General features: G+C 43.5%; 3 protein-coding genes across 5 annotated transcripts; 2 read left to right on the top strand and 1 right to left on the bottom strand.

Annotated features, from left to right (window-relative positions):
• Positions 1–4700: 4700 nt before the first annotated feature.
• Positions 4701–17262, top strand: LOC139539837 (hyaluronan synthase 3-like). Its single transcript, XM_071343173.1, has 4 exons — positions 4701–5382; positions 10798–11442; positions 12223–12324; positions 12452–17262. The coding sequence occupies exons 2-4, from the start codon at positions 10798–10800 to the stop codon at positions 13379–13381; spliced, it is 1677 nt and encodes a 558-aa protein (XP_071199274.1). The 5' UTR covers positions 4701–5382; the 3' UTR covers positions 13382–17262.
• Positions 16946–18827, bottom strand: LOC139539839 (chromosome transmission fidelity protein 8 homolog). 2 transcript variants are annotated; one of them, XM_071343175.1, is made up of 4 exons: positions 18552–18827; positions 18293–18348; positions 17876–17993; positions 16946–17762 (listed from the first exon to the last, which is right to left on the bottom strand). In XM_071343175.1, the coding sequence occupies exons 1-4, from the start codon at positions 18684–18686 to the stop codon at positions 17529–17531; spliced, it is 543 nt and encodes a 180-aa protein (XP_071199276.1). In that variant the 5' UTR covers positions 18687–18827; the 3' UTR covers positions 16946–17528. The 2 variants fall into 2 exon arrangements, with proteins under 2 accessions (XP_071199276.1, XP_071199278.1); XM_071343177.1 differs by lacking the exon at positions 18552–18827 and having other exon boundaries at positions 18293–18545.
• LOC139539835 (U3 small nucleolar RNA-associated protein 4 homolog) lies at positions 18787–27652 on the top strand. 2 transcript variants are annotated; one of them, XM_071343172.1, is made up of 17 exons: positions 18787–18975; positions 19369–19537; positions 19740–19928; positions 20037–20121; positions 20286–20375; positions 20499–20710; positions 20921–21092; positions 21198–21289; positions 21462–21558; positions 21721–21785; positions 21982–22104; positions 22482–22638; positions 22790–22896; positions 23023–23118; positions 23286–23471; positions 23707–23817; positions 27301–27652. In XM_071343172.1, exons 2-17 carry the CDS (start codon positions 19379–19381, stop codon positions 27415–27417), a joined length of 2058 nt encoding a protein of 685 aa, XP_071199273.1. In that variant the 5' UTR covers positions 18787–18975; positions 19369–19378; the 3' UTR covers positions 27418–27652. The 2 variants fall into 2 exon arrangements, with proteins under 2 accessions (XP_071199273.1, XP_071199272.1); XM_071343171.1 differs by having other exon boundaries at positions 18818–18975; positions 20484–20710.
• Positions 27653–27744: the final 92 nt, after the last annotated feature.

Genomic DNA, 27744 nt, shown 5'->3' on the forward strand with positions numbered 1-27744 from the left:
AAATTGCTATCCATGAAATGGCTATTAATGTGTATGCTTTTGTGTGTATATATGTGTGTATATACAGTGCATTCGGAAAGTATTCAGACCCCTTCCCTTTTTCCACATTTTATTACGTTACAGCCTTATTCAAAAATTTATTAAATCCATTTTTCCCTCATCAATCTACACACAATACCCAATAGTGACAAAGCGAAAACAGGTTTTTAGAAAAGACATCTTTGCTCATTTATACTTTCATAAGTATTCAGACATTTTGCTATGAGACCCAAAATTGATCTCGGGTGCATCTTGTTTCCATTTATCATCCTTGAGATGTTTCTACAACTTGATTGGAGTCCACCTGTGATAAATTCAATTGATTGGATATGCTTTGGAAAGGTACACATCTGTCTGTATAAGGTCCCACAGTTGACAGTGCATGTCAGAGCAAAAACCAAACCATGAGGTCAAAGGAATTGTCCATAGAGCTCTGGGACAGGATTATGTTGAGGCAAATATCTGGGGAAAGGTACCAAAACATTTCTGCAGCATTGAAGGTCCCCAAGAACACAGTGGCCTCCATCATTCTTGGAATCAATTTGGAACCCTCAAGAGTAAAGGGTCTGAATACTTATGTAAATGTGATATTAGCTAACATTTCTAAAAACCTGCTTTTGCTTTGTGATGATGTAGTATTGTGTATAGATTGATAAGGGGAAAAAACAATGTAATCCATTTTAGAATAAGGCTGTAATGTAACAAAATGTGGAAAAGGTGAAGGGGTCTGAATATGTTACGAATGCACTGTGTGTTCAGTGGGGTGAACAAGTATTTGATACACTGACAATTTTGCAGGTTTTCCTACTTACAAAGCATGTAGAGGTCTGTAATTTTTATAATAGGTACACTTCAACTGTGAGAGACGGAATCTAAAACTAAAATCCAGAAAATCACATTGTATGATTTTAAGTAATTAATTTGCATTTTATTGCATGACATAAGTATTTGATCACCTACCAACCAGTAAGAATTCCGGCTCTCACAGACCTGTTAGTTTTTCTTTAAAAAGCCCTCCTGTTCTCCACTCATTAACTGTATTAACTGCACCTGTTTGAACTCGTTACCTGTATAAAAGACACCTGTCCACACATTCAATCAAACAGACTTCAACCTCTCCACAATGGCCAAGACCAGAGAGCTGTGTAAGGACATCAGGGATAAAATTGTAGACCTGCACAAGGCTGGGATGGGCTACAGGACAATAGGCAAGCAGCTTGGTGAGAAGGCAACAACTGTTGGTGCAATTATTAGAAAATGGAAGAAGTTCAAGATGACGGTCAATCACCCTCGGTCTGTGGCTCCATGCAAGATCTCACCTCGTGGGGCATCAATGATCATGAGGAAGGTGAGTGATCAGCCCAGAACTACACGGCAGGACCTGGTCAATGACCTGAAGAGAGCTGGGACCACAGTCTCAAAGAAAACCATTAGTAACACACTACGCCGTCATGGATTAAAATCCTGCAGAGCACGCAAGGTCCCCCTGCTCAAGCCAGCGCATGTCCAGGCCCGTCTGAAGTTTGCCAATGACCATCTGGATGATCCAGAGGAGGAATGGGAGAAGGTCATGTGGTCTGATGAGACAAAAATAGAGCTTTTTGGTCTAAACTCCACTCGCCGTGTTTGGAGGAAGAAGAAGGATGAGTACAACCCCAAGAACACCATCCCAACCGTGAAGCATGGAGGTGGAAACATCATTCTTTGGGGATGCTTTTCTGCAAAGGGGACAGGACGACTGCACCGTATTGAGGGGAGGATGGATGGGGCCATGTATCGCGAGATCTTGGCCAACAACCTCCTTCCCTCAGTAAGAGCATTGAAGATGGGTCGTGGCTGGGTCTTCCAGCATGACAACGACCCGAAACACACAGCCAGGGCAACTAAGGAGTGGCTCCGTAAGAAGCATCTCAAGGTCCTGGAGTGGCCTAGCCAGTCTCCAGACCTGAACCCAATAGAAAATCTTTGGAGCGAGCTGAAAGTCCGTATTGCCCAGCGACAGCCCCGAAACCTGAAGGATCTGGAGAAGGTCTGTATGGAGGAGTGGGCCAAAATCCTTGCTGCAGTGTGTGCAAACCTGGTCAAGAACTACAGGAAATGTATGACCTCTGTAATTGCAAACAAAGGTTTCTGTACCAAATATTAAGTTCTGCTTTTCTGATGTATCAAATACTTATGTCATGCAATAAAATGCAAATTAATTACTTAAAATTCATACAATGTGATTTTCTGGATTTTTGTTTTAGATTCCGTCTCTCACAGTTGAAGTGTACCTATGATAAAAATGACAGACCTCTACATGCTTTGTAAGTAGGAAAACCTGCAAAATCGGCAGTGTATCCAATACTTGTTCTCCCCACTGTATATATACAGTACCAGTCAACATTTTGGACACACCTACTCATTCTAGTTTATTTTAAATTTTTACTACATTGTAGATTAATAGTGCAGACATCAAAAGTAGCCACCCTTTGCCTTGATGACAGCTTTGCACACGCTTGACATTCTCTCAACCGGCTGCACCTGGAATGCTTTTCCAACAGTCTTGAAGGAGTTTCCACATATGCTGAGCACTTGTTGGCTGCTTTTCCTTCACTCTGCAGTACAACTCATCCCAAACCATCTCAATTGGGTTGAGGTTGGGTGATTGTGGAGGCCAGGTCATCTGATGCAGCACTCCATCACTCTCCTTCTTGGTCAAATAGCCCTTACATAGCCTGGAGGTGTGTTGGGTCATTGTCCTATTGAAAAACAAATGAGAGTCCCACTAAGCGCAAACCAGATGGGATGGTGTATCGTTGCAGAATGCTGTGGTAGCCATGCTGGTTAAGTGTGCCTTGAATTCTAAGCAAAGCACCGCCACATCATCACACCTCCTCCGCCTCCACGCTTCAAGGTGGGAACCACACATAGCGGAGATCATCCGTTCACCTACTCTGCGTCTTGGCCCAATCAAGTCTCTTCTTATTATTGGTGTCCTTTAGTGGTGGTTTCTTTGCAGCAATTCGACCATGAAGGCCTGATTCACACAGTCTCCTCTGAACAGTTGATGTTGAGATGTGTCTGTTACTGTGTTATTTCATAGTTTTGATGTCTTCATTATTATTCTACAACGTAGAAAATAGTAAAAATATAGAAATGCCCTTGAATGAGTAGGTGTGTCCAAACCTTTGACTGGTACTGTTTATATATATACACTGCTCAAAAAAATAAAGGGAACACTAAAATAACACATCCTAGATCTGAATGAATGAAATATTCTTATTAAATACTTGAATGTGCTGACAACAAAATCACACAAAAATTATCAATGGAATGGCAGTCAGGCTACCTCTGGCGAGCACATGGAGGGCTGTGCGGCCCCCCAAAGAAATGCCACCCCACACCATGACGGACCCACCGCCAAACCGGTCATGCTGGAGGATGTTGCAGGCAGCAGAACGTTCTCCACGGCGTCTCCAGACTCTGTCACGTCTGTCACATGTGCTCATGTGCTCAGTGTGAACCTGCTTTCATCTGTGAAGAGCACAGGGTGCCAGTGGCGAATTTGCCAATCTTGGTGTTCTCTGGCAAATGCCAAACGTCCTGCACGGTGTTGGGCTGTAAGCACAACCCCCACCTGTGGATGTCGGGCCCTCATACCACCCTCATGGAGTCTGTTTCTGACCGTTTGAGCAGACACATGCACATTTGTGGCCTGCTGGAGGTCATTTTGCAGGGCTCTGGCAGTGCTCCTTCTCCTCCTCCTTGCACAAAGGCGGAGGTAGCGGTCCTGCTGCTGGGTTGTTGCCCTCCTACGGCCTCCTCCACGTCTCCTGATGTACTGGCCTGTCTCCTGGTAGCGCCTCCATGCTCTGGACACTACGCTGACAGACACAGCAAACCTTCTTGCCACAGCTCGCATTGATGTGCCATCCTGGATGAGCTGCACTACCTGAGCCACTTGTGTGGGTTGTAGACTCCGTCTCATGCTACCACTAGAGTGAAAGCCCCGCCAGCATTCAAAAGTGACCAAAACATCAGCCAGGAAGCATAGGAACTGAGAAGTGGTCTGTGGTCACCACCTGCAGAACTACTCCTTTATTGGGGGTGTTTTGCTAATTGCCTATAATTTCCACCTTTTGTCTATTCCATTTGCACAACAGCATGTGAAATGTATTGTCAATCAGTGTTGCTTCCTAAGTGGACAGTTTGATTTCACAGAAGTGTGATTGACTTGGAGTTACATTGTGTTGTTTAAGTGTTCCCTTTATTTTTTTGAGCAGTGTATATATATATATATATATGATGTGTGTGTGTGTGTGTTATATGGTAATTGGTAACTTGTTGTTCAGGGTATGACTTGAGTAGTGTATTTGATTACAGCATGTATTGATTGTGTGTCAAAGCTTGCTGGAGTTTCTTTCTCTCCCTCACTCTACCAGCCTGTGTTGGACCTGCAGGCTGTCGGCAGCACCGGGAGAGGAGGGGTGGGTAAGTAAATAAGCCCATAAAGGATGCTTTGAGCCAGGCAGTGTGGAGGAGAGAAGAGGGGGTCTGTCTGAACAGTCCTGAGTCTTGTTGGAAGCTGGCTGCACTGCAGTGAGCTGGGACAGGGAGGGGGAGAGGACAGGAGAGGAGGGTGAGCTAGTGTGAGGGTAGAGGGGTCTTGAAGAGGAAAAGCAACGTCAGTCTGGGCAGCTATGCACCGAGCCAGGACAGTGTGACAGAGGAGAGGGGAGCAGGGATTTGGGCTGTGCTGCAGAGGGATGCAGAGAGGAGCTGCCACTGCAGTAGGAGAGAGAGCCTGAGAGAGAGAGGGGAACTGAAGGACGGGCACCAGCCAGGAGGCTACAGAGATCCATTCTTAGACATCCAACCTCTACCACATCGTGGCCTGGCTACTTGCCCATGGGAGAGACCTGTGAGCAGGCATGGACTTCAGCCCAGATGGGCAAGATTCTGCCAGGACCAGGGATGGGATCAGATCATCTGCTATCCTCCTGTACATTTCTCCCTGCCTAACACCCTCAACTGCTGGCTGAGATACTGGGATCTGAGGTCCTTCATGCCCCAGGACAGTCCAGGTAGATAGAGGAGAGGGAGAGGAGTTGGGACAGGGGAGACAGAGAAGAAGGTGGAGGCGGTAGCTGTAGTTTTTGATGAGGGACTCCTAAATTAAGTGAGTTGGAATAAAGATGTAGTGTGATTGGGAAGCAGAACAAGGAGTGTGCTGTGCTGCAGAGTGTGGTGGAGTGGAGTGGGGCAGACCGGGAGCTGGGTGGACTGACAGACACACTGACGGAGCTGCAGGGGTAACTCCAGAGGGGAGACGGAGGCCGAGTTGTACTCTGGGTCAGGAAGGTACGGGACAATATATACTGTGTTTTATATGTGCATGTGTGCGAGGGAACATAAAACCATTGTAAAGGATGTCTTGTGTGAAGCAAATGTGTGTAGTGTTATGTAGAGAAAATTTGTTTCCTCTCTGTGCCAATGGCCAAAACAGGATATTGGTAGTAACATTTGGCTTAAAACAAACCTTCTCAGAATATATTAATGTTTATTGTATGTGAGTAGTAGAAATAGAGGGAGTATGTGGTGGGGTGAGAGTAAATCACATTCTGTTCATGGGTAGATGAATGTGTCTATGTGAGTGTTGTGTGTCGGCTTGTGTCAGGTTAGTATTTTAAGTGTGTGGTATAGGCTTCTGTATTTCGTGGCAGAGCACAGTGGTTGTTCCCTGAGGCTGGTGCAATGTTAGAAAGACAGACTGACAGGAACTAATGCCTCAGAATTCCATTTGAAGATGTGACCTGTGCATGGAAAACGTTGCCTGTTTGACGTTCCATGGGATCACTGGTTGACTCCAGATTTGAAGGCCCTGTTGGGTTTTGTCAGCAGACTAAAACAGGCCTTAGGGGAAGTGGTGCTACTCTAGCTGCTCATACATTCTATTTGACTAACAGTCAGCCCCAGAGTGTACAGTTACCAGCAACCTCAGTCTGCCAGAGAAGGGATTTAGCTCTGCAACCACACACCTCTTTGTATTGGGGAATGAGAGAGATGCCTTTCAATCACGAATAGATTCAATCATTCTAAAAAAAAGTACACCCGTTCAAATAAGTGGATTTGTCTATTTCAGCCACACCCACTGCTGACATGTGAATAAAATCAAGCACACAGCCATGCAATCTCCATAGACAAATATTGGCAGTAGAATGGCCTTACTGAAGAGCTCAGTGACTTTCAACATGGCACGGTCATAGGATGCAACCTTTCCAACAAGTCAGTTTGTCAAATTTCTGCCCTGCTTTAGCTGCCCCGGTCAACTGTAAGTGCTGTTATTGTGAAGTGGAAACGTCTAGGAGCAACAACTGCTCAGCCGCGAAGAGGTAAACCACACAAGCTCACAGAACTGGACCACCGAGGGCTGAAGCACGTATGCCATAAAACTCGTCTGTCCTCGATTGCCACACTCACAACCAAACTCCCTCTGGAATCATCGTCAGCACAATAACTGTTTGTCGGGAGCTTCATGAAATGGGTTTCCATGGCAGAGTAGCCGCACACAAGCCTAAGATCACATTGCACAATGCCAAGCTTCGGCTGGAGTGGTGCAAAGCTCGCCGCCCTTCTCTGGAGTAATGAATCACACTTCATTGTCTGGCAGTCCAACGGACAAATCTAGGTTTGGCGGATGCCAGGAGAACGCTACCTGCCTCAATGCATAGTGCCCACTGTAAAATTTGGTGGAGGATAAATAATGGTCGGGGGCTGTTTTTCATGGTACAGGCTAGACCCCTTTGTTCCAGTGAAGATACGTTTTTTTATTTTACCCCTTATTTCTCCCTAATTTCGTGATATCCAATTGGTAGTTACAGTCTTGTCCATTCGCTGCAACTCCCGTACGGACTCGGGAGAGGTGAAGGTCGAGACCCGTGCGTCCTCTGAAACACAACCCGGCCAAGCCGCACTGCTTCTTGACACAATGCTCGCTTAACCTGGAAGCCAGCCGCACCAATGTGTCAGAGGATACAACGTACAACTGGCAACCGTGTCAGCGTGCATGTGCCCGGCCCGCAGGAGTAGCTAGAGCACCATGGGAAAAGGACAACCCGGCCGGCCAAACCCTCCCCTAACCCGGACGACGCTGGGCCAATTGTGCGCCGCCTCATGGATCGCGGCCGGCTGCGACACAGCCTGGGATTGAACCAGGATTTGTTGTGATGCAGCTAGCACCGAGATGCAGTGCCTTAGACCGATACGCCACTCGGGAGGCCCGTGAAAAGAAAGCTTAACGCTACAGCATACAATGACATTCTAGACGATTCTGTGCTTCCAACTTTGTGGCAACATTTTGGGGAAGGCCCTTTCCTGTTTCAGCATGACAATGCCCCCGTGCACAAAGCCCACACAGAAGGTCCACACAGAAGATTTGTCGAGATGGGTGTGAAAGAACTTGACTGGTCTGTACAGAGCCCTGACCTCAACCCCATCGAACACCTTTGGGATGAATTGGAACGCCGACTGCGAGCCAGGCCTATTCACCCAACATCAGTGCACGACCTCACTAATGCTCTTGTGGCTGAATGGAAGCAAGTCCCCACAGCAATGTTCCAACATCTAGTGGAAAGCCTTCCCAGAAGAGTGGAGGCTGTTATAACACAAAGGGGGGACCAACATCTTTTTAATGCCAATGATTTTGGAATGAGATGTTTGACGAGCAGGTGTCCACATACCTTTGGTCATGTAGTATATGTTGTGAGATTGAAAGAGAGCCTTCTAGTGGGGAATAGATGTGGATTGTTATACTGAAGATTAGATAATATAATATTCTTACTCCTGTTGACAATGTTTATATAGACATACTGTAAGCAGCTGATTCTTATTTTCATGGGAAGCAGAAAGATCTCTGGCCCACTGAGTTTATCATTGTAATTTACAGACACTGTGCCCTGGCTCCAGAGCTTTGATTCACAGGCTTGGTGGAAAACTATGACTCATTAAAGCAAGGCTGTGGAAGTTACAGTTAGATTGATAAAGAGTCAAGTTTAAACCCAGCCAGCAGGAGACTCCACACACTTGCCCCATCGCTCTCTCCCTTCACACGGTCATCCACTCCCCCTCCTTTCCTCTTTGGTTTCTCACCCCTCCCTTCCTCCCTCCTTCCCTTCTTCTGTAGTCACTGTAAAAGTGCCTGTCCCACAGCCAAAATGCTCATTCAGTCTGCACCAGCCTGCCATTACACCTGAGAATAAAGTCCATTCAGTCTGCTGGAGGGAGGCATTACACCTGAGAATACCTGCCTGGGACCCACCTGGGAATAGCTACCTGTGCCTGTGCTTGGATCTCACCTGAAAATACCTGCCAGCCTCTCCTCTGTGAATGCTGACCTGCAGCTCGCCTGAGAGCCGCTAAATTGCAAAGCAGATTCTTAATGTGAATGGGAAATCCAAGCCAGAGGAGATACATGTACTACACCAGGATATGTATGTTTAAGTAGCATGGACAAAGCTTTGATCATGAGATGATACCCTAATCCTCCAGGTGTGAGCCAGCTATCACATCTACCACCACAGTGAGTACTGGGCTTTGACCATTCACTACCATGGAGACTGACTACAGTATTGTTCAGATATAGCCTTAAGTGGTGATGAAGGGTTACCGTCTGTGCTGGTTAGTGCATTGTATAGTAGTGGAAAGGTCTCTCTCTCTCTCTTTCTTTTGAGGAGATGTTAATTAGAGGGTTTAGTGCAGAAAGGTATGGTGGTTATAGAATTGATTTTGTGATTGTTTTGGCGATGTGACATTTCAGAGGCTGGAATTCTATGGGTTTTTGCATCAGTGATCAGTGACACTGTTCAACTTCTCTAGTTTTTCATGATGCCTTAAAAACAGCAACAACTAACGTTACTCTTCATTTTATTTATTTATTGTTTATTAATTGGCTGTGCAGTTGAACTTGGAAGTCCTAGTTTCTACCTGAAACATGATTTTTAGTCCATAGAGTTTGACATGGAGCCCCCTCTCTATTCTTTTCTAATCCTGACTGCTAACAGCCCCCCAATGAATGTGGCTCTCTAATTAGGGTCAAACAGACCCTGTCCCTATCTGTCTGCTTGCCTGTCATCTTCTCTATGCCCAGGGGGCATTTAGAGCATGCTGGCTGCCTCGCCCCTCTTATTGCCCCCCATGGTCCATGGATCATAGACTGGCCTTCAGAGGGGAATAGTTATGTGTTGTCAGTAGACACTGAATTAATCTGCACTCACTTTCCAAAAACAATTCTAGATACAATACCAGGCATGGTGGAATACATTTGGAATAATGTGATATCCTGGAAATTGAGTTTGGGTAGTGTACTACTTATTCTGGTGGTGTACCATATTTACTCTAATTACAAGTTGCTTAAATAAAATAAAATCTACATGTTATTCGTCACATACAAAGTTTAAAGTAGGTATAAAAGGTGCAGCGAAATGCTTATGTGCTAGCTCCCTCCACAATACAGTACATTAATCAATATAAATAACAATGAAAGAGTCAAGTCAAAAATAACAAGTATTAAGAGAGGTAGTATGCATAGTAATAATGGACTTTATTTACACTGTATTTACAAATATAAAGTGGGTAGTGACTTGGTCACGCAGTAGAATAAGTAATATATACACCAAGGTTGACTGTGTGTGTGTGTGTTACAAGTTCCTTAGTGTATTATTATATTGAATGCGGGTCTCATAGAAACATGATGAGAGAATGTACTGTATGTGTGACAGTGCCAGGATGTAAATCCACTTTGTGAGTAGTTAGTTACATTTCTGCCAGTGTTTTCCAAAGAAGTGTATGTTATGATATGAGGGCTGTGAATGAGCGCCGTCTTTCTCCAGCCGAACCGAGAGGGGTGCACAGGGAGGTAATTTAATCAATGAAAGGGGGGGGATTGTTCTCCATTCTGGCCACTCCTGAGTGTCTGCCAAGCCCTGCCTCGCCTTTAATTAACGTCATTAACCTGGGAGGAGAGAGAGAGTCTGACTGAGTCTGAAGACTGCTGGAGATGCCAGACAGAAATTACTCTAGCCAGTTGTTTCTGTCTGTCAGGAAAATGAAGGCCAACTGATGAACTAGGCATCATTTCCAGAGATTGTTTAAAGGTTGTAAATGGCTATGTGGTTTCTCCATGTTTATTTTTTAGGTGATGTCTTTCACATTCTTTCATTTGGAAAAATGTGGGTATTGCTTGAATCTTAATCTTTACTTTTCGACGTAGCCAAAAATCCCATTATTTTGTGTTATGAACAGTGGATAGCCTAGTTAGTGTATGTTTCAGAAGAGTACTGGTCGTTAAGGGTGTGACAGAAAAGACAGGAAATTACAATTACATTTACCGAAATAAGGTAGCAAATAAACATGTCTACACATGTAAACCTGTGAACTCATCATCTGCCTGCAGTTCCTAGGAGCTTATCAGGGCAAGCCTGTGTGAGCTAGCCCTGGGTGTTCTCTATCACTGTATAGACAACTACTGATGTGGGCAATATCAAATAGATTCACCACTAAACAAACCCAACCACATGTATTTATACATTTAAGGCCTGGTAAAAAAGGGTATTTGATGGATTCATATAAGGCATCTCAAAGTGTATTACCTGCTTTGGATTTTCTTAAACACGTGGTTTCTTGTCTGCCTCCCTCCAAACCCAGCCTGAGCTCTGTCTGTCCTCCAACATTTCTGTCTGTCCCCATCCTGACTCCTTCCCCTCTCCTTTCCCCCCCCAGATGCCCTCTCGCTGTAGGACTGTGCTGCATATCGTAACCACCACCCTCTTCGCCGCGGTGGTCCTGTTTGGGATCCTGCTGGCCTATGTGACTGGCTATCAGTTCATCCACACAGAGCAGCACCACCTGTCCTTCGGCCTTTACGGAGCCATCCTGTCCCTGCATCTTTTCCTCCAGAGCCTGTTTGCCTTCCTGGAGCACAGACACATGCGCAGCCCCGCCCGGCCCCAGCACCTGCGGCCCTCTGTGGCCCTGTGCATCGCAGCCTACCAGGAGGACCCAGACTACCTGAGGAAGTGCCTCTGCAGCGTGCGCCGCATCTCCTTTCCCAGCCTGAAGGTGGTGCTGGTGGTGGACGGGAACAGGCCAGAGGACCACTACATGATGGACATCTTCCAGGAGGTGATGGGTGGAGTGGACCAGGCTGGCAGTGTGGTGTGGAAGGGGAACTACCACAGTGACGGGGGTGGAGGGGTGGGCAGAGGGGGGACTGGAGCAGCGTCCCTGCATGCGCAGGAGGCTGCACGTGTGGCCAGGCTAGTGAGAGGCTGCCGCTACTCCTGTATCATGCAGGAGTGGGGAGGGAAGAGAGAGGTGATGTACACAGCCTTCAAAGCCCTGGGAGACTCTGTGGACTATATGCAGGTAAGTCTCTCTGTGTTTAAATTTTGCATCTCTCAACGGGTCCTCTGTCCTGCTTGATATAAATAGGTAACCTTATCTCCTTGTGACTGAGTCTCCACAGACTTTGGCACAAGGCCTTGTATCGATGCTCTTCCATTACAGAGCCATATTCCAAAGCTGCGAACACACACACACACGCGCACACATGCATACGCACACAGAGGTAATCCCATTACTCAAAGGCCAGTCACGAACAGCATTTTATCCCCCTCCCAAGTGAGTACTCTTTTATACCCTCTCAAGTGTTACATATTATAGCAACTGATTGAAATGTCTGCATTTCTCCTGGGCTTGCATACTGTATACATAGAGCAATAATACAGTATATTACTGCATTGCCAGGGTCAAAGTTCAGTTGTTCAGCTGGATCTCTTCTGTATGCTTCTTGAACACCTGTGTGCTGTCAGAAGTCTCTAATTTCTTCCAGCTAACTTGAGTGGCACCTGATGAAACACAGGGGACCTGAAACACCTGCTGTGGCCCTAAGCCTTCATTCTTGGGTCTTTCGCAATCATTTATAAACACTTAATCACTCATTTATTAATGTAGACCACATCAGTGTGTATTGCACACATATCATCCCTACAGCAATCATAGTAAGATCAATAGCTGATTGTGTGATGGGATAAGTCAATTAGATTAATCCACTGTCAAAGCCAATCCCATTACCACCAACTTGGCTCCATGTCAGTTGTATTATAAGGATGGAAATAATGCACCTGTGAATGTGTGGCTTTGCAGGTGTGTGATTCAGACACAGTTCTGGATCCAGCGTGCACCATAGAGATGCTGAAGATTCTAGAAGAGGATGCAAAGGTGGGCGGAGTAGGTGGAGATGTTCAGGTGAGAGACTTCTTTCTCTAAGAAGACCCTTCACATTGTTGTTATTGTCATCCTTTCTAAATGTACTTACTAGTTCTACTGAATCACCAGTAACAGTTTCTCCTCACTTGTCTCTGTTACCCTTCAGATCCTGAATAAGTATGACTCGTGGATCTCCTTCCTGAGCAGTGTTCGTTACTGGATGGCCTTCAACGTGGAGCGGGCCTGCCAGTCCTACTTTGGCTGTGTGCAGTGTATCAGTGGTCCCCTGGGCATGTACCGCAACTCCCTGCTGCAGCAGTTCCTAGAGCCATGGTACCACCAGACCTTCCTGGGCAGCAAGTGCAGCTTTGGTGACGACCGCCACCTCACCAACCGCGTGCTGAGCTTCGGTTACAAGACCAAGTTCACGGCCCGCTCCAAGTGCCAGACTGAAACGCCAACGCGCTACCTCCGCTGGCTCAACCAGCAGACCCGCTGGAGCAAGTCCTACTTCAGAGAGTGGCTGTACAACGCCCTCTGGTTCCACAAGCACAGCCTTTGGATGACATACGAGTCTGTGGTGACGGGTTTCTTCCCCTTCTTCCTGGTTGCCACAGTGATCCACCTGTTCTACCGCGGGCGCCTGTGGAACATCCTTCTCTTCCTGTTGACAGTGCAACTGGTTGGCATAGTGAAGGCCACCTACGCCTGCTTCCTGAGGGGCAGTCTGGTCATGATCTTCATGTCTCTCTACTCCCTCCTCTACATGTCCAGCCTGCTGCCAGCCAAGATCTTTGCCCTGCTCACTATCAATAAGGCTGGCTGGGGCACATCAGGGCGGAGGAAGATTGTGGTGAACTTCATAGGGGCGGTGCCCGTCACGGTGTGGGGGGCTGTGCTGCTGGGTGGGGTTGCCTACACCATCTACTGTGAGACCCAGGAGCCCTTCAGTGAAACAGAGAAAGCGCTTATCATCGCTGGGGTCATCCTGTACGCCTGCTACTGGCTCATTCTGCTGGTTCTCTACCTGGCTATAGTGGCCAAGCGCTGCAACAAGAGGGAGGAGCAGTACCACCTGCCGTACGCAGAGGCATAAGACATGGATCCTTGTTCAGTCCTTTGTGGTGCTGCTAGAACAACTGAGCCAGTCTGTGGCCCCACCACTCTGTCTCCATGGTGCTAAACCTCTGGGACCTATGGGGCATGAATGTGTTGTAGAATGACAATGGACGGACAGTTCTCACATTAACCTGGGAGACTTGGTTAAGTAGGTTACAAACCTTTTCTACAGTACAGAGTCCTCTACCAGTGGGCCTGCTTACCATGGATATAAAGCACATTATCATACAGCCCGTTTGGTCATGGTGGGACAAGGTGTGGCCAGGATATACCAGAGATCATAAGAGCTATGACACGGTGTGTGTCAGTATGAAGCAATGTTGATATGTTACTTGATGCACTGAGCTGAGGGCCTTCTCTGCCTCAATCAGGAGACACAATGATCTACAGTTGTATTTTTGTAATACAATAATTGATAGACAATCTAACATTTATACAAACATAACTTACAAATATATTTGGTGCTGATGAACAGGCCCAGGGTAAACTTTTAGCTCGTAAGCTAATGGCTTGCAAGAGTATTGACACTCAATTGAATGAGTCAGTGAGTTTCTGTGGCCATTTTGTTCTATGTGTGCCAAATTGTATACACATTATACTGCAGTGTTCATTACAGGATATACTTTTCCAAGTGAGGTTAATCCCTTATTAATTCCATCATGTAGACTATGACCAAAGAGCACTTGTTTTTTGACACGTCGTACCATTAATACAACACAAGTACTAACTCCATTGCTGTTATTAGTTGTAAATCCATAATGAGAAAATAAAAACATGATCCCCTTTTATCAAGGTCAGGTAGTATTAGTGTAGGTGCTACCATGTCTAAATTGACATGTGTTTTTTGTTTTTGGAGAATGGAGATAATGTCGTGGAAGTTTCCACTTGTGTGCTCTTTAAGTTGTGTTCATATTATTTTATTAAATGAGGATTGCATAACGTGAAACTTGAAAGTGCAAACAAGACACATAAAACAATTTTGTTTACAGACTTGCTCAGCCTCTATCTACCAATGGTGCAGTAGGTCAATTTGATGGTACAGTACATTTCCAGAGGTGATATAGATGTTCAAGTACAAACTTTGTCGGCCATCAGGAATATGTTTTGCAGTGTTGTCTTGGCTATGAATCAGAGTTTGCTGTTGTTGGGGCTCAAAACTGCAACCTCCACATCAGTTTCACAAGGCACAAGATTGTTTGCAATTCCTTAAATAAAGATACTTAATAGAAAATGACTCAAGTAAAAGTGAAAGTCACCTGGTAAAATACTACTTGAGTAAAAGTCTAAAAGTATTTAGTTTTAAATATACTTTAGTATCAAAAGTAAAAGCAGAAGTATAAATAATTTCAAATTCCTTATATGAAGCAAACCAGACGGCACCATGTTCTTGTTTTTATTTATTTATGGTTAGCCAGGGACACACTCCAACATGTAGACATCATTTACAAAGGAAACATGTGTGTTTAATGAGTCTGCCAGATCAGAGGCAGTAGGGATGACCAGGGATGTTCTCTTGATCATTGCGTGAATTTCCCTTTGCTGCTAAGCATTCAAAATGTAACGAGTACGTTTTGGTGTCAGGAAAAATGTATGGAGTAAAAAGTACAATATTTTCTTTAGGAATGTAGTGAAGTGAAAGTAAAAGTTGTCAAAAATATAAATAGTAAAGTAAGGTACAGATTACCAAAAAAACGACTTAGGTAGTACTTTAAAGTATTTTTACTTAAGTACTTTACACCACTGATGGGGGCATAGCCATGGTAGCCAAAATATTAGCCTGCCCAGCATGATGGCCCTAAGCATGAGGGGATGTTAATTGTTAATTAACTCAGGAACCACACCTGTGTGGAAGCACCTGCTTTCAATATACTTTGCATCCCTCATTTACACAAGTGTTTCATTCAGTTACTTGTGGTCATTAATGGGTTTGGTTTTAGGCAGTACATTGGAAAACATGTTGGAGTCACTAGGCCGGGTTTGGTTTTAGGCAGTGTATTGGAAAACATGTTGGAGTCACAAGGCCATTAAGAGACGCCAGTCAGCCAGAGAGATTGTGTGTGGTGTGGGGTGGGGTGGCCAGACACAGAGGGGGACATTTTGTACTGTGTGGCTGGATGAATTAGTCCCTTTAGCCATCATGGAGCAAAAAGGGTGGACATCTATGGTTACACTTCTATTTGCATGCCAAGAAGGGACCTCCCCCTTTCCCCTAAACACACACATAAACAGTCCCTAGGAGGCTAGGGAGGCTTGCAACCCCTTTGGTCCTCTTTAAGGAATAAGTACTGAATGCTAGAACACTGAACTTAGTGTTTAACATTGTGTACAGACAGCAAACTAATCTCTATTATTCATCTGTCTTAACATGTAGATGTGGCCTACCTTTCCCTTTCTACTCCTGAGGGTGTATGTCAGGTGACTGTGTAATAAGACTCTCTATGCACATGTATGATGTATGTAAACTAGCAGCAGCATATCAGCAAGTAAAATTATGAGTATGTGTAAATTTATTTGGCGAATAAAGGTGATTTTGATTCTTCTGATTCTGACATAGATGTTGGGATTATGTGAAGAAATGAGAGGCAAGGACACCATATAGATGACTGTGACAGTGTTGTCTGACATTCGTTTGTATGGTGTGGAGATGTCAAATACAATCTTTGTTATAGCCTATCTATCAGGCTGAACATCTGCTTTCAGTCTACAATATTGTCATTAGCAATTTTGATTTCCTTGATACTGCCTGCCTCTGTTTGAAAACAAATCAATCCGTCTCATAATGCTGAGTGACTGTAGATGTCCAGCCATATTTTGTAAGCATATCTTACAATGAAAAAATCCAGTCTTATAATTGTTTTGAATATAATTATGTAACTATTCAATACGTCTGTGACTGAAAATCTATACCAGACTTTTCTAAGGCGTGTCTCAATGCCGCAGAACAACCGTTGAGCCTATCCAACAAACCTCTCAGCTCATACAACATTCAATGTTACATAAAGACAATTTTTCACAGTATATTGCAAAGTAATATATTTTGTGTATTGTATATATTCAAAGATATTTTGAAGATGTACAATAATTATGGGTTTAAGAATAGACCTATATTTAAAAGGAACTATGGGATTTGTACATTTCATGAAACAATAGCGGTTTACATTATTTTTTACAATGTGATGTAGTGAGCGCAATGATCTGTTATTCAGTGTAGTTTGTCTCTAGTGCTCAACATTGCTACACGGGTCTTTGTGTAGTTTCATGGATGAGACATCACTCATATCACCATCATCCCTATTATGATTTAGGGATGATGCTTCATGTAGACTTAGAACAGGCAGTTAGTTATAACTGTCATGTAAAAGTAATAAACCAAGATAGCATTTCTAATACAGTAGTAGGGTACAAAAAAACTCAGAATCATGCACCAGCATATGGCTATTGAAACAGAAAATACACATTTTATCGGTATGTAATAGCTGAAAATAAAGTATTGTAACCACCTATGTATTTCATTATGTTTAAATATAAAAGGCAAGACATGTTGTTGGAAAAAGGTTTTGTATTTGAAATCAAAACAGTTATTTTTCCGACTTGTACAGCAGTTGATAAAAAATGTATTTTTATCTGAATAAAAAAATATTCTCATTCGACTGTTGTGGCAATTTCTTCCCCATCTGAAAATAATCACTGTACAAATGTCATGTCAAGGCATTACTAAATCCTGTCATCTGATAAGTGCAACAATAAAGATATTTTAATAATACACCACAGCGTTTAGCAAATTCCAGCAGTGTAACCACTGACATAACAAAACAAATATGCACACAGCCTAGTTTCAGATGTCCCATAACCTCAAGCCAGAGGAGGGTGTCCCAAGCACAATCTTGCAATGTGTGCTCCATACTTGTGGGTATGGAGTCATTAAGAGTGCAGCATGTCCTTTGCTCCCACAGAGGTGACCAGGGTCAAGGTCGTTAGGCACAAAACGGTAGAAAACAGACTGCAACAGGCACAAAACGGAAGAAAACAGACTGCAACAGGGACTATCTGAACTTGTCAATTTTTTTCCAGTTAAAAGTGTTTTGCGACAGTGAGCCCTATAATGCATATGACCAAGCACTTCACTACACTTTCTTGGGCACATTAGTGATGATGGGCTTTGGGCGAGTATTGAAGATGAGCTTCTTCTTGATGAGGGCGGAAATAGAGTAGGTGGTGGGGTTCTGCTGGTTGATTTCCATGGGAACCTTCTCCCCCTGTGGGAGGCCAGAGTGTTTCATCAGGACAGCGAAGGGCTTCTCCAGTTTGACCACCTTCCCATAGAGGATGTGGTGTCCCACAATGAGCACAGGTACACCCTGGGGAGGGGACACAGGTGAGCACAGTAAAGACAAGACACAACATCTCTGAGTGGAAAGAGGTAACAGAAGAGTGTACTAGCACTGCATTATAGTGCCATGTTGTCATGTGCCTCTTTGGTGTATAGCAGATCTCCCATCAGGTTCCCAGCCAATCCAGAGTTCTGCCTGGACATCCTCTCCCCCTGGAGTTCAACCAGCAGCCACTCAGTAGGACCAGGACCATCCACACTGGACATGGATGGATAGGGGAGTAGAAACAGATGTACTCACCAAATACATAGACATCAAACATTGTCACTAAACATTATGAAATTCATCTTTCATGCACTACAGCTGACTGATTGCGAGTGTCAATGCTGTCAGTCTCTCAACAGATCGAACTCTGTTCATTACCATCTGACAAAATGAAATAGTTAGCTAGCTAGGGAAGTTATACTATCCTGAATGTTTTCATACTCTGCGACGAGACAGACAAAACTTCTCTGAATTGACCATGTATAAGAATTCAGATGATTGAGAAGTCTTACCTTGAAGTTTTAACAATTTGAACCATCGTGCTGCTCGCAGAAAGATAACTGAAACACTGACAGGGGAGGAGAAGAAGAGAGATGCAACACAGGCAATCAATTAAATATTGTTAGGTAAATATAGTCACGCATTAACGCTAATTCTGTCACTGACAAGTCCTGTTTGTTTTAAGCTGAAACATTTTAATTTAATTATTCTTTTGGCCAAATTTCATATACACAAATGGAAATTTACAAAAAAACAACAACATTTTCTTACCCTACAAAAAGAAATTGAACTGTATTTTAAGACAATTAAATACTCTAGAACTCTAGAATTATAAGTGTATGTATGTCCCTTAAGGTCCTTGTGTAATTGTAATGTGATATTGTACCCCCTAGCTCGATTGTCCATTGTATATAATCTATATATACTTGTGTTCCCTCATGTACTTTCTGTATTGATTTGTTGTTAATAAAATAAAATAAAAATATATATTTTTTAAGTCCTGTTTGTGTTCATGTTTTTCCCGCCAGGAAAATGTACCACCTTCATCCGGCGCACAGACGCGTCACTTGCATGTAGTGGTTTTCGTTTCCGGTTCAAAGGTGTCCAACGTGGTGTCTGCTATAATTCAACGTGTGGACATAGGAATTCATATTTGGGAAAAGTGAAGGAAATACTAAAGAAAGGGACGATAAAAGTAAGCGTTTTCTTTAACTGTTTGTATGTGCATTATACATTGTTACATGTCAACAATATAATGATTTGCGCATAGGCAAGCGGTGTTCTTTCAGTGTCAAACGAGCAGCTAGCTAACCAGCCAAATGGTTTGCTAGCTAATTTAACGTTAACGTTAGCTAGCCAAGTAACGTAGCTAGTTAGCTAACTAACGTGAACTAATTAGCGAGCTATTTTTTTTAGTTGCTAGATAGCCATTTTGTTGCTTACATGATTCAAATTATGACTTGTATCGCATTATGCCAGTTTAGTCGGTAGTTAACACACGGCACGAGGCTAGCTAACTGCATAACAATAATGACTTCCATGCAAAACTCTTAATCCTCTTAATTTTAGCATTTAATTGTTTTCTTAGATTAGCGACAATGGGGGAATTTAAAGTGCACCGGGTTCGATTTTTCGACTACATGCCAGCTGCCATCAGAGCTATGGCATTCAATGCCCACACAGAGAGATTGGCCCTGGGACGAATGGATGGGAGTGTGGAGATTTTCAACTTCGCAGACCACTATTTCCAGGAAAAGGTTAGTAACTCGTTTTATAAATGTATGGTCTATTCAGAATGAAAATTAACATTATGCTTGATCGGTAGTCTACATTATAGCACACTTAAAAGGCTTTACACCTCACTCTTTAGGACATTGTTGATTAAAATTGTCGACAGAAATACACCCACGGTTGGTTGTCACACTTGCCATTAATTAACACTTGTTTTGGTATCTGCAGGTTATTCCAGGGAAGGACTCCCGGTCAATCGAGGCCCTGTGTTGGGTTGGAGGACGCCTGTTCAGTGCTGGCCTAAATGGAGAGGTCACAGAATATGATCTGGAAAACCTGAGACCCAAGTACTCCCTGGAGGCATATGGGGGCCCCATTTGGACCATCACCAGCAATTCTCAAGGGGCACACTTAGCAGTCAGTCACCTCTCTGTAATAGTGTCCTTTAAAACATATTGGAATTTGTGTTTTTCATGCTGACTTTAGATGGAATTTAAATAATACATTTTTTTCTAATCATGTTAGATCGGATGTGAAGATGGGACAGTGAAATTGTTTGAGGTACTTGAAGAGAGCATTCAGTTTGAGCGCAATCTGGACAGACAGAAAGGTGAGTGGAACAGAGTATCGATTCACTTGTCTAAAAATGTGTTCCTTCCTTACATTACAACCTTTCTTAATATGTTTTGGCATCCTTGCTGTCAATGGGGTTGCAGCTGTGTTGACAACTGACATCTTCTAGTGCAGTTTAAACTGTGTAATCCTGTCTTTCAGGTCGCATCTTATCCATCTCCTGGCACCCCTCTGGCGCACAGATTGCTGCTGGCATGATGGACATGATCCGTGTCTTTGATGTCCCGACAGGTGAGTTAGGAACAGTCATGTGAAAATATTGTCAGACAGTTAGTAAGCTAACCACAGTGCGTTTTTGATGCGTTTCCAATTTTGGACTTGTTTGATCCGGACCTCCAGCGTTTGTTGTTTCAGGTCGTGCTGTACAGAGGCTCCTGGTGGACCGGGGCTTTGGAGGCTCTAAGAGTCGGGAGACTGTAGTCTGGAGTGTAGTCTTCCTGTCAGACTTTACTATCATCAGCGGTGACTCTGCTGGGAATGTCCAAGTCTGGGACGGACACACCGGCACGCTCGTCAAAACACACCTGGTGACCAAGTGGGATGTGCTGGCACTGTCTGTCTCCAAGGTGAGAAGGTGTTCACTGTGATGGACACTTGCCCTTTACCAATATTTTATCCTTCCTTCCAGATTGTTGCACTCTGTTTATTAGGAGGTGCTAGAGAATGTAGATGTCTCTTTGATTGTTTGAATCCATATGTTGCAGGTGAGCGTGATTTGTTTGTAGGATTGACTAGAGTGGAGCTTCCTTGTAGACTGTTCTGTGTGTGATTGACAGGATGAGAGCAGTGTGGTGGCAGGGACGTCAGAGGGTACTGTGATCCAGTTCCAGTTCATTGCTCCTACTCTGCAGCAGCAGGACAAGGAGTGGGTCAGAACCAGGACCTTCAAGAACCACACGCATGATGTCAGAGCCCTGGCTGAGATCGAGACCGCCATCGTCTCTGGAGGTCAATGCTAATGTTCAAATGGATAAGGGGGAAATGCTACTGTAGTACAACAAATGCTGCCCGATATTGACTGCATTACTAATTCTGGATACATTCTCTCCTCAGGTATGGATACCCAGCTTGTAGTGAGACCCCTCTTGGAGAAGTTTGATGAGAGGTCACATGCTTCGGCACTTCGCAAGATCCACTTTCCCCATGTGAGTACAGAACTAGTAGAAATTACTCTGGTATCAGAGCTGTTGCAAATAATGTTAATTGCATAGATTGTGAATAGTGAATTCAACAGAATGTTCATATTAACATTGAACAGATTGTTATAGAATTGCACCAAAAATCTTGATTTGATCCTGTTTGTACTGTTCTTTTCAGCGGAATCTAGTATTTTGTGCAAAGAAGGCAGGGCTACTGCTCTTCCAGTTCCCTGGCCAGCTGGAGCTGTGGAGACTGGGAGAGAGTGATGGACATGGTGAGAATCTCACTCATGGATGGAAAGAGGGAGATGGGAGAAATACAGTCAATATCATGCACATTATTGTAGCAACTTTTCAAACAAAGGAGTGATTATCACACCTGTCTAATGGGTATAGTTATTGTGTGCTGTATTTGACAACACATCTCTAACTTTCAGGCAAGCCAGGAGACAGCTTGCCTCTGAAGAGGAAATCTGAGAAACTCCTCCATCTCAAGAGAAAGGTAGGTATTTCTCCTGCATACAACTGTTTATCACTTCAATTTGTAGAACTATCCAAAATCACCTCACCTTTGGGAATTTCATTTTAGCTGATCTAATGACACTATTCATTGAATTTGAGTGGCATAGTCTGAGTTTATGTAATGCTGAAGAAACCCTCCAACTGTAGTTTTGTTTTTCTGTTATGTTTGCCTTCAGGGTGAGGATCATATCTGCTGCAGTGCTCTGTCCTCCTGTGGAGGATGGCTAGCATACTCCACCATGTCCAGTGTACGTCTCTACAGGCTGCAGACGGACAATAACGACATCAGTATAACCAAGGTATTACCAAGTCTACTTTATCATGTTTGCTAAAGGGGTTTGCTGATTTGCTACATAAATCCAATTTCATTGTTGGACTAATTCATAAAATCCTGTTTATTCTAGTTGAATATCATTTGAGCTTGTTGAATCTGAAAATAGATTGTGTGCTTTCACTCTCCCAAGGGACAGTCAAATTTATAATCATTCAAATAGTCAAGCTGTGACTGGACAATACTTTCACAAATATTTAGACTAAGCATCCAGTAGATGGCACCATTTGTCAGTGCTTTAAAATGTCAAATTAAAATGCCAACATTGCTGGTTGAGCCCAGTCTTGTTCTCCTCGTACATTGTTCAGTAAGATAAGTATAACAAATCTCGGTCTCTTCCCCCAGGTACCCAAGCTTCCAAAGGTCCTGCGCTCTGCTCACCAGCTGTGTTTCTCTTCAGACTCCTCCAAACTGTTTGCTGCTTCCAGCCAATCATCAGTCCTCGTTATTGCCCTTAGCCAATCTGAGTGCAAGTATGTGCACACCCTCAAGCCTAAGTCAGGTCAGTGGATCATCAACGATATTGGTTATCTGACCTGTTAACTGGCAAACTGCAATGTTGATGTTCTTCACTGAAAAGCCAAAGCTTTGTGCTGGATAACCTAATCTCTGTTTTTGGTAACATGGCCTCACTCTGCTGTTTCTTTTTCCAGGGTCCAGACAGCCCATTCACTTAATGACTAACAGTGTGGATGGGAAGTGGCTGGCGACAGCAAATAGTGACTGTGAGATCCACGTCTACAATGTACAGAAACTAAAGGTGAGTGGGTTTTCCACTGATCCAGTCAAGCTCTACATCTGTTCTGTAAGACTAAAAGTAACACTGTAAAAGTAGTGTCATCTGTTTCCAATGACAGCCTCACATGACCCTGTTCTTGTGTTCCAGCTCCACTGTATAGTACCTGTGTATGGTTCCTGTCCCAGTGCCATGGGGATCCACCCCACCACCAACAACCTGACCATGGTGCACGCTGACCAACAGGTTAACACCATGCCATCTCTCATACTGCCACTGCAGATATTAGTATCTCTCAAGTATACTTTTAACAGGAGTGATCTTGTTGAAACTTGTGATTTCTGCTGTAAGTTTACGATTTAGTACTCTGACACGTGTAGATATGCTGACTGTTCTTTGGTCCATGTCTATAGATATTTGAGTACTCCATAGTGGAGAAGCAGTACACAGACTGGAGCCGAAAGCTTCAGAAGCAGGGGCTCCACAACTTGTGGTTGGACCGGGACACACCCGTCACCCACGTGACCTTCAACCCTAAAAATCCTGAACAGATCCTCTTGCACGACATGCACATGTTCTGCATCATCGACCAAAGTCTGGTAAGAAACCGGCATCTCTCCTACAGGCATCCTTCTTTTTTGTTTTTCTTTAAAGTGTTTAACCATCAATGTCCTTGTCATAATGGCCTTTAGCAGTCCTTCTCCGTTGAGCCTTTTCATCTATTAAAGGAACAGTGTTGGTTTAGTGGCTTATTATGGGTCATATTGACTATCATTAGAAACACCTGCTTTTACTGGCCTGTGAGGTTAACACTGTCACCCTCTACCCTTTCAGCCCCTCCCTGACCAGAAGACCCAGTTCTACAATCAGATGACCCTCAGAAGCTTCTCAGAGCAGGAGAGGCCCAGTCACCTCCATGCTTTCAAAATATGTAAAACCTTCCAGGTGAGTGTCTGTTTGGCCAGGTAGAACCCAAACTGGGACAATATCAGGATTCTGTTGGATATATCTTATATACAGTAGGATTGTAACAGTACACATATTCGTACCAAACTGTTCGATGGGGGACCTTGGTTCGTTCTCTGAACCCAAATGAATACATCCAAATAAAAACACTAGGCCTATAGCCTACGCTATGTTGTAGACCCATGCCTCAAGTAAATCTGAGCTGAAATTTTTTTCCGGGCTATTCTGTTGAAACAACAAGAGCCTATGCATAATCAAAATTCTAATCTTAATTGGCATGTTTCAAACTGTCCTTTTGTGAGGCGCAGCTCTGTACGGTGGTGGGGGTGATGAACCAGGAGGAAGATTCTCCAGTTTGGGAACATTTTGACTTCCTAGTAGATTACAAGGATGATTGACAGAGAGTTGTGGATAAAACGTTAACAGTATCAACAAGAATAGCCTATGCAGCTGCCAACACCTCAAATATGTTGACACATTTACGTCGACATCGCCCCAGTCTTCCAGAGCAAGGAAACGCAAAGAAACAACACGTCGTCTCCCCTCTGCGTTCAAGCAGTTGATTTTGACCGGTCCGAAGAAATTACAAAATCGCCCTGGTATATTGGCCATATACCTCAAACCCCCGAGGTGCCTTATTGCTATTATAAACTGGTTACCAACGTAATTAGAGCAATAAAAAAAATGTTTTGTCATGCTCATGGTATACAGTCTGATATACCACAGCTGTCAGCCAATCAGCATTCAGGGCTCGAACCACCCAGTTTATAATTATATTTTATTTTACAGTCTTTGGTTTATAGCCACAGATATGTACCTATTCTCTGTGGTTAAGAATAGGGGTTTCAGCACCTTGTAAAAGTGCTGAAGCCACGTTACCAGCTTCCCCCTTGCACCAAATTCAGCAAACCAAAGCCAAAGTTTTCAACGAATTGGCCAATGCTGTGTTGCGCTTAACATTGACCGCCCATCACATTACTCTGGAGTTGGAGATGTACTGTGCTACAGACACGCCTCCTTTTATGAGAGTCACAAGAGCACATCTGGCACTGAGAAGAGGCAGTGTCAGTCATGGTGCGTTTGTAACCAAGTGGGAATTTACCACATACGACTGGGAAGAATCCACTCGAACGGCTCTCCAACTGGTAATTATTAGTAGGGAAACTCGTTTATCATGCTGAGCACCCACCTCTCCCACATGGTGACCTCTGACGTCACCTACTAAGGAAATTGCCTCATAACAGCATTTTCGGCTGTTATCTGCAACAACAAAACACTATTTATAAAAGGCTATCTGTTTTTTGAACTCTTTAATTTGTTTTCAAGCATGAAGCTGTACTTTTAGTTTATGGTTGATGCAGCTGGTTGGCCATTAGCCAATCAGTGTTTCTCAATTAGTTCAAATCACATGAATGCATCCAACTGGTATTTACGGCTTCACAATTAGTAAATATTAGAGGTCGGCCGATTATGATTTTCCAACGCCGATACCGATTTATTGGAGGACCAAAATAAGCCGATACCGATTAATCGCATGATTTTTATATATATATTTGTAATAATGACAATTACAACAATACTGACAACAATGAACACTTATTTTAACTTAATATAATACATCAATAAAATCAATTTAGTCTCAAATAAATAATGAAACATGTTCGATTTGGTTTAAATAATGCAAAAACAAAGTGTTGGAGAAGAAAGTAAAAGTGCAATATGTGCCATGTAAAAAGCTAACGTTTAAGTTCCTTGCTCAGAACATATGAAAGCTGGTGGTTCCTTTTAACATGAGTCTTCAATTTTCCCAGGTAAGAAGTTTTAGGTTGTAGTTATTATAGGACTATTTCGCTCTATACCATTTGTATTTCATATACCTTTGACTATTGGTTGTTCTAATAGGTACTTTAGTATTGCCAGCCTAATCTCGGGAGTTGATCGGCTTGAAGTCATAAACAGCGCAATGCTTGAAGCATTGCGAAGAGCTGCTGACACACGCAGTAAAGTGCTGTTTGAATGAAAGCTTACAAGCCTGCTGCTGCCTACCACCGCTCAGTCAGACTGCTCTATCAAATCATAGACTTAATTATAATATAATAACACACAGAAGTACGAGCCTTAAGTCATTAATATGGTCAAATCCGGAAACTATAATTTCGAAAACAAAACGTTTATTCTTTCAGTGAAATATGGAACCGTTACGTATTTTATCTAACGGGTGGCATCCATAAGTCTAAATTTTGCTGTTACGTTGCACAACCTTCAATGTTATGTCATAATTACATACAATTCTGGCAAATTAGTTCGCAACGAGTCAGGAGACCCAAACTGTTGCATATACCCTGACTCTGCGTGCAATGAACGCAAGAAAAGTGACACAATTTCCTTAGTTTAATATTGCCTGCTAACATGAATTTCTTAACTAAATATGCAGGTAAAAAAAGATATACTTCTGTGTATTGATTTTAAGAAAGGCATTGATGTTTATGGTTAGGTACATTCGTGCAACGATTGTGCTTTTTTCACATGCGCTTTTGTTAAATCATCCCCGGTTTGGCTAAGTTGGCTGTCTTTGTTAAGAAGAAATGGTCTTCACACAGTTCGCAACGAGCCAGGCCGCCCAAACTGCTGCATATACCCTGACATTGTTGCACAGAACACAAGAGAAGTGACACAATTTCCCTAGTTAAAAGAAATTCCTGTTAGCGGGCAATATTAACTAAATATGCAGGTTTAAAAAATATATACTTGTGTATTGATTTTAAGAAAGGCGTTGATGTTTATGGTTAGGTACACATTGGTGCAACGACAGTGCTTTCGCGAATGCGCTTAAATCGCCCGTTTGGCGAAGTAGGCTGTGATTCAATGATAAATTAACAGGCACCGCATCGATTATATGCAACGCAGGACAAGCTAGATTAACTAGTAATATCATCAACCATGTGTAGTTAACTAGTGATTATGTTAAGATTGATTGTTTTTTCTAAGATATGTTTAATGCTAGCTAGCACCTTACCTTGGCTCCTTGCTGCACTCGCATAACAGGTAGTCAGCCTGCCACGCAGTCTCCTCGTGGAGTGCAATGTAAACGACCACGATCGGTGTCCAAAATGCAGATTACCGATTTGTTATGAAAACTTGAAATCGACCCTAATTAATCGCCATTCCGATTAATCAATCAACCTCTATTACAAATGCAGCTTCAGAGTGGAAACTTGAGGCCCAACATACCAGTCCTGTCACAACAGACAATGCCAGGAACATTGCTGAACAATGTGAATGGCATTTCATTTTCCTGCTGTACCGAAACCGAACCGTGACACCAAAACCGCAATACGTACCGAACCGTGGGTTTGGTGAGCCGTTAGACCCCTAATATACAATGAGATGTTTAGATTCTATAAATGTGATAATGGGTCAAATCAGTTTCTCTTTCTTTCCTCTGATGTGTTTCCTGTGTAGGACTTGCTTTCTGTGAGTCTGCTAGATGACCAGTCTCTGGTGATGGTGGAGCGCCCCCTCCTGGCCATCACATCCCAGCTACCTGCTCCCGTCAGACAGAAAAAGTTTGCTACATAAACAATAGGGAGAGGTGTGTTTTTTGTTTGTCTGTGGCTGCCCTTCGATTCTATATCCTTCTCCCCGAAGTGGGTACACATCCATTGCATTTTAAAAGATTGCGACTGCTGTGACCAGTTGCACATTTCAGGAGCAGGGAAGGGAATCGGAGCACAGCCTGTCTCTCTACACCCCTGACCCATGATTTGTAAAGACTGTTTTATACAGTAATAAATAAAATATTTACTGTAATGTACAGACTGTTTCGTCATTTTTCGCAAGGTAATTACCTAAAATTGGCAAGGACAGTCAATCATGCGTGGTTAGGTTTCGGTGTAAAGTTTGTTT

Source organism: Salvelinus alpinus, chromosome 15 (assembly GCF_045679555.1).
Source record: "Salvelinus alpinus chromosome 15, SLU_Salpinus.1, whole genome shotgun sequence".
Lineage (NCBI taxonomy): Eukaryota > Metazoa > Chordata > Actinopteri > Salmoniformes > Salmonidae > Salvelinus > Salvelinus alpinus.